Below are 12820 nucleotides of genomic sequence, written 5' to 3'. Positions count from 1 at the left end.
TATGGAAGCTTTGTCAGCTCTAGCACATTCATCACACTGTCCAGAAACTACACTCACTCAGCAGTCTCTCTTTAATTCAGCTAAACACACGCCACATACAACCATGGCCTTTATGAGCAATTCACAAGCTCTCCAAACTTACATGTTTGGGACAGAGGTGGGTTCCTACTGGTTCGGACCAGTTCGGCCGAGTAGGTAATAACTCAATCGCCCACACCCCCAAACCAGTTCTATTGGCGGTGCCATAGGTGCCGCCATCTTGGGCATGCGCAGAAGCAAATTTTTTCACTACTGCGCATGTGCACATAGCGTGCATCAAACGCGTGTGCCCGAAGTGCGTCCCTGAGCAAACCGGCAATAAAAGAATCCGGAACCCATCCTTGGTTTGGGATAATATCATCACATGCAATTTGCTCCCTGAGTCTTAGTAAAAATACATATGTCTCTCAAACATAATTTCCTTTGTAGGAACAAGATACTCAGCACGCTTACCTTTTTGCTAAACCAATATGTATGTCATTAAGTTATGTCTGTCTATCTCTTGAGCCTCTATGTAACAAAATGCAAAACGAAGTGCACTATAGCCTCTTTTTACTCATGTCTAAGGTACAAATGAAATGCCTGAAGCCATTTTCCCCCATTTTCTGCAGCATGTCCAGTCATCATAAAGAAGTCAGGGGTTGGAAGAGAAGCTATTCAAAGTTCCTATACTTCTATACCATATGGAGAAAGCACTAAGCAGTTGCTATGCTAATTCATGATATAAAGATGAGATGATGCTAGCTTCAACAAAATCATTTATTCTCAGGAACTGCTAGATAGACATTGCAGCCAAGTCACACAAATTATTTACAAGCAACGTAAAACTTCCCAGACGAGGCAATATTGATCAATTGATTATGTGCCATCAAATCAGTTTCAATTCCTTGTAAGATAATTTAAGCCTGGCCATTTGGGCCTCGAATGAGAACTCTAGGTTGACTTGTTTGTTGATCCATTTTGTGGTTTTCTTGGCTGTCCATGATAGTCATATGATGACTATCTTCAAGACCAACATTCAAAATCATTAATACACTTTCTGTTCTGCTTCTTCAAAGTCCAACTTTCACTTCCATAGACTGTCACAGGGAATACTATGGTTTGCATGATTCTGATCTTTGCACATATAGACAGAGCATGATATTTTTAAAATTTTTCAGCAACTTTGTGGGCATATTTCTTAACCTCTTGTTCCTTTACTACTGATGGTTGGAAAGCAGAAGCTATCCACCACTTAAATATCTTCATTGCCAATTCTAAGGTTGATTGTTCTACCTGTTGTGATTAGTTTAGAAGTCTTTATATTGATTTTAGTCCCATTTTTCCATGTACTCTTTGAATTTTAAGTACTAGGACTTGCAGATCCTTTGCATTTTCATTTATCGGGGTAATATTATCATCATAGGGCAGGTAATGGATACTTCTTCCTTCAATTTTAAAACCGGGCTCATCACCATCCAAACAAGGCTACAATACTAACTTACAAGTAAAATCCAATTATACAACTGTATAATAAGCCTTTACTGAATCAGCCCTACATACAGAAGAAGAATATCAGAAGGTCACATTTATAACAATGAATACAGAATACACTAATAAAATATGTATTAGAATGGAGTATTCCAGTGCAGAAAACCATGCCAATATTGAAACATCTGTGTTTGGGGGATAGGAGGGGGGCACCCTTACATTTGGTGTGGGAACTCGCTAAACCTGACCATTGGTGGCAATAGAATGCCTGATTAGGTAATTGTCATTTTCAAGCTTTTTGGAAATCACACACTAATTTTATATCATACAGTACTGCAGACCACAGAGACAAATGGGTTTTGGCAAAAGAATCCATATGAACATGCAGTGTTTCTCATGTCATAAGTCAAATATCCAAAGGGATTTGAGAGCTTTCATCTTTGTTTATATTGACATTCCTACAGCCAGTGCATCACTTCTCAGCTGGATGAGCTCTTATGCCCTCCTACCACCCCAGAAGGAAGAAATGATGAGAAAGCACTTTTGGAACAACTGGTATCCTTCCTGAGTGGCAAAGATGAAAATGAGTTGGCAGAACTGGATCGAGCTCTTGGCATTGACAAACTGGTCCAGGTAATGAGCAGCTCAATCTACTTCTATATTTTAAGGTCTGATCTTATGTAACAGATAAGAGGGTTTTCCAGAATTGGGAGTTTTTGAAGGGCAGGAGTGGAGAATTATGCTAGAAAGAGTGCAACGATAAATGTGAGCACACACCAAAAAAATAAATACCTCTGCAATATATGATTGCCTATCAAAAGCTCCTTTAAGATTTTTTTTAACCTATCCTTTCTTACTTGGGATTCTGCCAATTTGCAACGATTCAGGAGACCCGGTTGTTAATTTTCTAAGCAGTTCAGAGAAACGGTTGTTGGAAGAAATCTTATTTTGTTTTTTTCCACTTTACAGGGCTAATCCTGTAAGGAAGGCACGAAGGAAACATCCTGGTGTTGTTTCTAGCCTAATCTTTATTGCCCTGCTTACAGAAACTCCCTCTCCGGTTAACCCTTATTACAATGTAACAGCTAAGGGGAAGTGCCCATCAACCTGAGTGATGTTGAGTTGGCCATGCCCACATGGTCACATGACCACTGAGCCATGCCTGCCCAGCTGGGCATTAGGGCAGAGAATCGGTTGTTAAATTATTTGAATCCCACCACTTCTTACAGTTAAACCTTAAAAAACCTAATGTTATCTAGAGTAAAAAAAAATGCAATTTATATTAAATACAAATTAAAGGCATTAAATTATTAAAACAATTAACAAAAATTTACATCAAATTAATACAGTGTAGAAAACAAAATATTCTCCCCGACATTGTAATGTTTTCAACTAGCTAAAGTATATTGACATAGACCGTATAGGACTTGAATATATTTATGAAGAATGATAAGTTCAGTATGACTTTTTTTTTCTTGAATTATGCCCTTCCAGGAAGAATGAGGCATGAAAGTTTATTTCATTACATCCCAACTTCTAACTGATTTGGCTTTTTAGAAATCTATCACAATAGAAATTATAACTTCTGTCAGACATGATCCCAAACCCTGTCCAATGGGCAATGATTATGAATAAGTCTGTGTTGGGGAAGTTGAATTCACAGTCAACAAAATAAATTAATACAAGCCTGAATAAAGACATAGGAGAGCCAGACTCACAGCTTCCTAACTCACCTATTAGTTATTCTACCTGCTTTGTTCTTTTTGGTATTCAGTTGCTAAGTCACATCCAGGGTGGGATTCTACTAGTTTGGACTGGTTCGGGTGAACCAGTAGCTCCGACTATCAGCTGGGAGCAAACTAGTTCCCTCCAACTTTCATCTGGGGGGCTGCCCGCCCACTCCTGCTCTATACTCACCTATATTCCCTTTTCTGAAGCCTAGCTGATAGGCACGGCAGAGCGGATTGCTGTGCCTCAGCTGTTTTCCTCCACAGCAGTAATGTGGAAGGTGATTTCTCTGTAAACTGTGTGTGCTCAGCAAACCGGTTGTTAAACCAATAGGATCCCACCCCTGGCATATCCAACTCTTTGTGACCCCATGGACCTCAGAACATCAGGTTCCTCTGTCCTCCACTGTCTCCCGTAGTTTGGCCAAACTCATGTTTATTGTGTCGATGACGCTATCTAACCATCTCACCCTCTGCCATCCCCTTCTCCTTTTGCCTTCAATCTTTTCCAAAATCAGGGTCTTTTCCAATGAATTTGACACTGGATAAAATGTTAAGAAACTGTATTTTTAAAAACATGTAACATCAGTGTCCCCTAAACATGGAGCAACCTGTAGGGTGTTTTGGCTCCGCTGAAAGGGATTTGCCTTCTTTCCCTGTTTTGTTTGTGGTGGTGAAGAAGAGCTATAAACTATTCCACATATCTAAAATAATTGTTTAACTATTAGGGTGATTAAAAACAAACAAACTCCGTGCATTATGTTTTTTTTCTTTTGGGATTATTTTCTCTTCCCTTTTTAACTATGTAAGCTGCCCAGAGTAATTTTGGAGTTAGCCAGCCTTTTAAATTAAATACTTACTAACATGCATATAAAATTTACCATGTTATATTGTTGAATTTGCTTTAATAGAAAGCTAATGTCCAAGCAATGTATTGGGAATTCTACTGAAACTCAAAACTTTCACCTCATTTCTTAAACAGGGGGGTGGCCTAGAAGCACTGACGGAGAGGTTCCAGCCACAACAAGTAGCACCGCCACAAACTCTTGTGATGGATCAGAAACCCGGCATGTACACTCAGCCTTTTCCCTCAGCTTCCCCCACTGCCAACCTTCCTGGGCCTTTCCCAGGCATCATGAGGCAGAAACAGTCCTTTGGACCTATATCAGTCCAAGTCCCTTCACCTCGTGGGACTTTCCCTGCTGTGGGGATGCAGCCTCGACAGGCACTCAATAGGCCTCCAACAGCTCCAAATCAGTTGCGGCTGCAGTTACAACAACGTCTACAAGGACAACAGCAGGTGAGTCCAGTCTCAGCTTGCCTGGTCATTGCCCGTTGTGTGCTGGCCAAGCTGAAGTAATTGCCTGTCTCTTGATAGTCCTTCCTCTCCTTTTCCACTGATTTAGTAATAAGGTTGTGGCTGTTCAGGAAATGCTTGAGCAGCTATTCAGGCAAGTTTCTTACCTACAACAACCTCTTACTTGTCCTGGCATAGACTTGTTCCTAAAAAAATGTAGGAACAATTTTCCTTTCAGTCCTGGTGTCAAGCGTGGAGCCATCTTGAAACATCTTCAGGGTTGCCCTGAAGGGGATAAATGGGGAACTCACCAAACTTGCAGATGACACCAAGCAGGCAGGAATAGCCAACACTCCAGAAGATAGGCTTAAGATACAGAAGGATCTTGACAAACTTGAACATTGGGCACTATCTAATAAAATGACATTCAATGGTGAAAAGAGTAAGGTTCTACATTTAGGCAAGAAAAACAAAATGCACAGGTACAGTATATGTGGTACCTTGCTCAATAGTAGTAACTGAGAGAGGGATCTTGGAGTCCTAGTGGACAACTATTTAAATATGAGCCAGCAGTGTGCAGCAGCTGCCAAAAAAGCCAACACAGTTCTAGGCTGCATCAATAGAGGGATAGAATCAAGATCATGTGAAGTGTTAATACCAATTTATAATGCCTTGGTAAGGCCACACTTGGAATACTGCATTCAGTTCTGGTCGCCACGATGTAAAAAAGATGTGGAGACTCTAGAAAGAGTGCAGAGAAGAGCAACAAAGATGATTAGGGGACTGGAGGCTAAAACATATGAAGAACGGTTGCAGGAACTGGGTATGTCTACTTTAATGAAAAGAAGGACTAGGGGAGACATAATAGCAGTGCTCTAATATCTCAGGAGCTGCCACAAAGAAGAGGGAGTCAAACTATTCTCCAAGCACCTGAGGCTAGGACAAGAAGCAATGGGAGGAAACTAATCAAGGAGATAAGCAACTTAGAACTGAGGAGGAATTTCGTGACAGTTAGAACAATTAATCAGTGGAACAGCTTGCCTCCAGAGGTTGTGAATGCCCCAACACTGGAAGTCTTTAAGAAGATGTTGGATAGCCATCTGTCTGAAACGGTATAGGGTTTCCTGCCTAAGCAGGGGGTTGGACTAGAAGACCTCCAAGGTCCCTTCCAACTCTCCTATTCTATTCTATTGCCATAGCGAGGCTGAATAGAGCTGTGGGGAATAGAGATAGCTGGGGAAACATGTAGCCAAAATAATATTTTTCTCTTGGGAGCCAAGCACACTCTCACCAGTACCTGGTGGGGTGTGAATGGGAGTCATTGGGGTCTGGGACTGTGACCTGATTGGGGCATGTGATGGGAGTGTGTACTGAGGGGGAAGAACTTTGGATTTTGAATTAAGTGGGGGAAAACCTGGGGAGCTTCAGAATCGGGTTTTCACCAGCTGTGCCAATATGATATGCCTTATAAATCTATACTTTGAGGAACTCTTGGCCTTGGAGTTTTGATTTCACCTGGTCTGCTCCTTGGATCCCTGACAACTGGCCTTTCTTTTAGCATATAAGCAACTAACCAACTTTTCTAGCATTTATTCCTATCTCTGGCATCTTTAAATCTGATATCTCTATTTTTTTAATGTAATTTTCATTGAATAAATGTTTACAAGACAAAATAGTACAAATATTAGGAAAGAAATAAAATATGGAAGAATGGTGAATAAGCACAAAAGAAAACAGAAAAAGAAACTATTATAAAGAAGCAGCTTCCGATCTTTTTGACAGCAGTTTTAAATGCATTCATATTTTACCCTCCTCTAAGTGACTTTTTTTCTTTCTTTCCATAAATTACCCTTTCTAAAGACCTGGTATCTTTAGATACCAAAGTGGAATATTTACCCGATTGTATACCTCTTACTTCTTCTGTCTGCAGTCTTTCTTCTCACCGCTATAGTTGCTCTGAAAATCAGAAAATAAACTTTATGGCTATTAGACATTGCTGCCCTACAACTCCCAGATATATCTAAGTTAGTGCAGGCAATAGAATGAGATGCTGGGTGCTTTGGATCAATAATAGCCGAAATCAGCTGACCTTGATTTATGTTGCAAGTTTTGTTGACTAAAGAAAAGGGTCAGGTATGCAGTGCAGTTTGCAAAGAGACCAAATCTTCTTTGTTTCTTTGTCTCTAGATGATACACCAAAATCGGCAGGCTATTCTAAACCAGTTTGCAGGGAATCCTCCAGGTGGTATCGGCATAAGGGCAGGTATGCAGCAGCAGATGACACCTCAGGTAAATGCCGGGAGCCTCTTGTGTCTTCCAACTCTACTATTGTATTGTATTGTCTCTCAGCACTTGGTGCTGAAAATCATATATACATGCACATATATAAAACCACAATATGTGTTTTCTACGAATTTACCTAATACTGCCATCCATCCACCCAAAAAATATTCACGTTATTGTATGGAAGAAAATGATACTGTTCTATTCTATCTATGCCCTCTGTAAGGAAGCATTTCGTTTTGTCTCTTGTGACTCTCCAGTGGTTCAGCTATATTGAATGATCTAGAATTATAACAAGAGGCAAAGGGGGTGGGGGGGAACACCTACTTTCTACATCGTTATTATATCATTTAAATCAGTGGTGATCATTTAAGGTTTTTGGTGCCAGGGACTGGTTTCTGGGAATGCAGTTTTTCCACAGACTGGAAGGGTGGGGAGCATGAATGCACAGATTTGCTCAGATGTGCATGCAGTTTTGCTCGCCTGCTGCTCACCTCCGTGTGGCCCAGTTCCTAACAAGTCATGGACCAGTGCCAGTCTGCAGCCGGGGGTTGGGCACCCTTGATTTAAATTACTTCTATTGCTAGCTAAGGGCCCCAATACCTCATAAAGAAGTTTTACGGATTTTTTTTTCTGACCTAGGCTTCCCAAGAGCATGAAGCAAAGTCCTTATCCGGACAAAAAAAAAACCTTTTATTAATTTACTGTGAATTCTGCTCATTCACATCCAGCAAAGTCTTTCAAGGGAGGATTTACAATTCACAGACCTTATCAGGCTTGGAGAGCTGCCAGGCCAATATCTGTAAAACTTGGCAAGGAATCTCGGAGAGTCACAAACCAATTAAGCGAACTCTGATATTCTTTTTGAAATATAGTGACCAGAATAATGCATGTTAGTCCAAATGTAGTTGTATTATTTATTTGCAAAAAAAAGATGGTGGTGGGGCTGTTACCATCATTCTAATTTCAGAGGAACTTCTGTATGGCTGTTCCTGAAAAGCACAATCCTAGCTCAGTGTCCTGATTAGCAAAATTTAGGACAAACTTCTGCAACCTGATAGTCCCCTCCTACCCCCTTGTGTTGGGTTATCCCCTTGACTCAGTCAGTATAGCTGCTGTGGACATAGATGGAGAGCACCAGGGTAGATCAGAAACTTGGAGAGATTTTCAAAACAGGGTGTTTGTAGGAGAGACCAGCTTGAGAGCAATGAACTATTGGTTTATAAAAGAATGAGTGAGCATAATGACAAAGACCAACAACAGGTGTTCTTCTAGACAAGCAGACGTAGGAACAGCTGATGGTTCTCCAATCCCTCTTTTTTTTTCAAGCTAACAACTGCACTAAAAATCAGAAAGCTGGAATATTTTCTTGCAATTCTTCAGATTATATAGCTGGAAAAAGAGAGATCCTTCCTGGGGTCAGGACAAGCCAACGGGTTGTTCACATTCTTTTGTCTTTACCGGAGGAGCTAAATTCCTTCACCTTCAGTAATGAGGAGAGTTGATTAATGACTTGAGTCTCCCATTCTTGCTGTTTCCAGATGCTATTGATTTTTTTATATTCCAATCCCCATAAAGAGTTGATGAGATTTATAATATACTAAATCTCCATGGATACATAGTTAAATGATAAAATCCCATGCTTAGAATGAGCCTAATGGTATAATTGATTTATTTACTTCATTAATTTGTTTTTGTGTTTGTCAAACATGTACAAGATAATAAGTATAGGTATGAACATAAACATGAACAAAGGAAGTAAATGCAGAGTAGGACAGGAATGGTAGGCACGCTGGTGTGCTAATGTATGCCCCCTTTATGGACCTTTTAGGAATGGGGTGAGGTCCACGGTAGACAGTTTGAGATTGAAGCTGTGATGGTTTGAGGCTGTAACAGCGGAGTCAGGTAGAGCATTCCATAATAAAGTAGCTTTTCATAAGTGTCCATGGAGCAGAGCATTATCTCCATACCTTGAACCTCCAGTTAAACCATGGTGTTTAAGATCCATTGCTATGGTGTTATGGCAAAATGCAGTTATTAAGTGGTTTTAAACAGTGGACAAATGAATAAGTGAATAACAAAAATAGCCATGGAGGAATATGTATACTTCTGTTGTTTGACTCACTTGCTTGAGCTGTTTTGATTATTCTACGCAGGCATACAGTACGTTCCTAAAGCAAGCACATATTCATATTAATGTTTTTATTTTTGGCTTGTACGTACAAGGTAATGTGTACTATATCACTGCAGTTGGTTCCCCTTTCTCTGCCCTTTTGCTTAAAGAGATGTGAGAAACAGTGGAAAACAAGGTATTGAGGAGTGTGACTAGGGAGAACTTTGTGAAAGTTCCTTAGCAAAAACACTTGATAATGTCCAACCTTTTGAGGAGGTTGTCTGGCTTTTCATCTCTATACCATCATCACTGTTGTGTTTTCTTCCTCCTCCTCAGCCCCCTCTGAATGCACAGATGTTGGCTCAGCGTCACCGTGAACTTTACAGCCAGCAGCATCGACAGAGGCAGCTCATGCAGCAGAGAGCCATGCTGATGAGACAACAACAAAGCTTTGGGAACAATCTTCCCCCCTCAGCCGGGGTTCCGGTGCAGCTGGCGGCTGGGCGCCTACCCCAAGGTCCCCCACAGCAATTCCCTTTCCCCCCCAACTATGGTACGAATCCTGGAAACCCCCCTACCTCCACCAGCCCTTTCTCGCAGCTGGCGCCAAACCCCGAAGTGGCATTGGCCAATCGTACCAACCTGGTGAACAGGGGGATGATGGGAAGCGTCGGAGGACAATTTGGCTCCAATATGAGCCCACAGATGCAACAGAACATATTCCAGTATTCCGGATCAGGTGTGTCTCAGTCTTTTAAGGGAATTTTGCTCCATTGGGACTTGCTAAATGGGGGAGAAGGTCAGTCAATGGACACAACTTCGGAATGTGAGGACTCTGATATGTTCAAAGGTTTCTGGCTTCACATAAAAGAGTTTGTTCAGATCAGGGGTGTCAAACCCGCGGCATCGTCACGTGATGTATCACAACTTTTCCCCCTTTGCTAAACGGGGTGGGTGTGGCCAGCGCATGACTCATCCAGCCTGCGGGCCGCAAGTTTGACGCCCCTGGTTCAGAAAATGACTTAAAAGAAAGGCATTTGAAGGTACATGTAGCAATAGTACTTAGACTTATCTACTGCTTCACAGTGCTTTACAGCCCTCTCTAAGCGGTTTACCCCCAACAATCTGGGTCCTCATTTTCCTGATCTTGGAAGGATGAAAGGCTGCGTCAACCATGAGCCAGTCAGGATCAAACTTCTGACTGTGGGCAGAGTTAACTTGCAATACTGCATTCTAACCACTGCAACACCGCGGCTCCTGTAGATTCCAAAATTCTTTGCTTGTGGTTCCCTTTCTCACTCCAAAAACTGCAACACATTCCAAAACATGCAGCATATTATCACTTAAATGGGACATGAAGGAGAAATATAAAATCTTATGAAGTATTTAATTTGGCTTACAAAGAAGTACAGTTAATTAACTGCATTTAATTAAAACTGACAGATCTCCAAAAAGCCAAAATAGAGCTCTTTGTCTGAAAAGTTGGATACTTGTGATTTAAATCAGGGGTGTCCAAACTTGGGAACTTTAAGACTTGTGGACTGGGGAATTCTGGGAGTTGAAGTCCACAAGTCTTAAAGTTCCCAAGTTTGGACACCCCTGATTTAAATGAATCTCTTCACCGTCTCCACCCCACTCCAGAATGCCTGCATCTCTCTCATCCTCTTGCTAATGGGTATCTGATTGTGTATCAAGCCTTAATTTTAATCCAGTACTGATTGAAACAAATCAAGTTTACTGCATAAAATATTGTGATTGCCATCACCCTGTGAATTAATCCAGTTACCTTTTGTTGTTTTCATTTCAGGAATGGGTCAGCAAGGTGAAGCCGCTTTTGCCCCATCACTCAGTCCTAGTAGTCCTTTGATGTCCCCTCAGATCCCTCCATCTCAGAGCCCCATGCTGCAGTCTGCCCCACCCACACCTGGGTATCAGTCACCTGATATGAAGACCTGGCAGCAAGGAACTATGGGGAACAACAAGTAAGCATGATTCTCAAATACGGATGCTCCCTAGTTTAACCTCTGAATACCAACTGTTAGCAAAGCTTTTTTGATATTTTTTTACCATACACCCCAACCTGGTCAATAGTTAGACAACTTAGAGTTTGCAATGAGGATGATTGAACGGTTGCAGGAACTGGGTATGTTCAGCTTAAGAGAAAGAAGGACTAGGGGAGACATGATAGCAGTCTTCCAATATCTCAGGGGTTGCCACAAAGAAGAGGGAGTCAAACTATTCTCCAAGGCACCTGAGGGTAGAACAAGAAGCAATGGGTGGAAACTAATCAAGGAGAGAAGTAACTTAGAACTGAGGATAAACTTCCTGACAGTTAGAACAATTAATCAGTGGAACAGCTTGCCTCCAGAAGTGGTGAATGCCCCAACACTGGAAATCTTTAAGAAGATGTTGGATAGCCATTTGTCTGAAACAGTATAGGGTTTCCTGCCTAGGCAGGGGGTTGGACTAGAAGACCTCCAAGGTCCCTTCCAACTCTACTATTGTATTGTATTGTATTGTATGATGAAATTGATGATTCATGCTCCATTCCTCAGAGCACACTGTTGACATTCCTTGAAACCTGTAATCAACTATACTTCGATCCACTTTATTATTGGTTTCCTGCTATTCCTCCAAATATTTTTAGGCTGGGCCGGTCAGATTATTGTTATTAACATTTCTAAATGGCGTCACATAATTCACAAATGATTTTCCTGTCTCCTTCCCCCCCCCCTTTCTTCTTTTTAAAATATATTATTATTAATTCAAGGTAGGAAAACAATTTATCATTTCAGACAGATTGTAGCAAGTCTATTTTGGTTGGACCAACTAGTTTTGCTTTTTTGAACTCGTACAAAGAGAATGAGAATAATATGGGAGTGGAATTTGTCTGCTGTGCAACTTAACATGATTCTGAAATTGAACTGCTTTCGAATGGAGCCCATCCCAGTATGTAATTCCTGTGCCTCATTCTTTCAAATGCAGTGTATATGGCCAGGCTGGGCAGAGTCAGCCCCCCTCAGCTCAGCAGGGAATGTACAACAACATGAGCATCACAGTCTCCATGGCCGGAGGAAATGCCAGTGCCCAGAATATGAACCCAATGGCTGGGCAAATGCCAATGAACTCATTGCAGATGCCTGGCATGAACCAGCTATGCTCTGAGCAGGTCAGTGTATCCAGATGTGTCTCCCTTCCTCTCCTGTGGACTTCGCCAAAGTCTCAAAATATTAATCCTTAATAAGATAACCCACTTGGAATACTGCATCCAGTTTTTATCACCATATTATTAAAAAGATGTAGAAACTCTGGAAAGAGTGCAGAAAAGAGCAACAAAGATGATTAGGGGACTGGAGGCCAAAACATATGAAGAACGAATGCAGGAATTGGGTATGTTTAATCTAGTGAAAAGAAGGACTAGGGATGACATGATAGCAGTGTTCCAGCATTTGGGGGGCTGCCACAAAGAACGGGGGGTCATCCTATTTTCCAAAGTGCCAGAAGGCAAGACAAAAAGCAATGGATGGAAACTAATCAAGAGAGAAATGACTTAGAACTGAGGAGAAACTTCCTAACAGTGAGAACAATTAAATAGTGGAATAGCTTGCCTTCAGAAGTTGTGGTTACTCCATCACTGGACGTTTTTAAGAAATATCTGCACAGCCACTTGTCTGAAATGGTATAAGGTCTCTTGCTTGAACAGGGGGTTGGACTAGTCCAGGGGTGTCCAAATTTGGCAACTTTAAGACTTGTGGACTTCAACTCCCAGAATTCCCCAGCCGCTGGGGAATTCTGGGAGTTGAAGTCCACAAGTCTTAAAGTTGCCAAGTTTGGACACCCCTGGACTAGTCTCTTCCAACTCTGTTATTCTGTTATTGACATTTATATATT

The 12820-nt window shown here is 41.4% G+C and overlaps 1 protein-coding gene across 6 annotated transcripts in view; it reads left to right on the top strand.

Annotated features, from left to right (window-relative positions):
* The window catches only part of NCOA1 (nuclear receptor coactivator 1), a 327889-nt gene that overhangs the window by 305919 nt on the left and 9150 nt on the right, over positions 1-12820 (top strand). For all 6 annotated transcript variants that reach the window (XM_081943115.1, XM_081943112.1, XM_081943111.1 and 3 more), the window contains 6 exons: positions 1974-2142; positions 4219-4536; positions 6721-6822; positions 9266-9668; positions 10737-10911; positions 11915-12098. In XM_081943115.1, the coding sequence (XP_081799241.1) occupies positions 1974-2142; positions 4219-4536; positions 6721-6822; positions 9266-9668; positions 10737-10911; positions 11915-12098 (1351 nt within the window). The remainder of the gene's footprint in view (positions 1-1973; positions 2143-4218; positions 4537-6720; positions 6823-9265; positions 9669-10736; positions 10912-11914; positions 12099-12820) is intronic.

Source organism: Natrix helvetica (genome assembly GCF_964273705.1).
Source record: "Natrix helvetica genome assembly, chromosome: 2".
In the NCBI taxonomy this organism is placed as follows: Eukaryota; Metazoa; Chordata; class Lepidosauria; order Squamata; family Natricidae; genus Natrix; species Natrix helvetica.
This window is presented reverse-complemented; position numbering and strand designations above follow the sequence as displayed.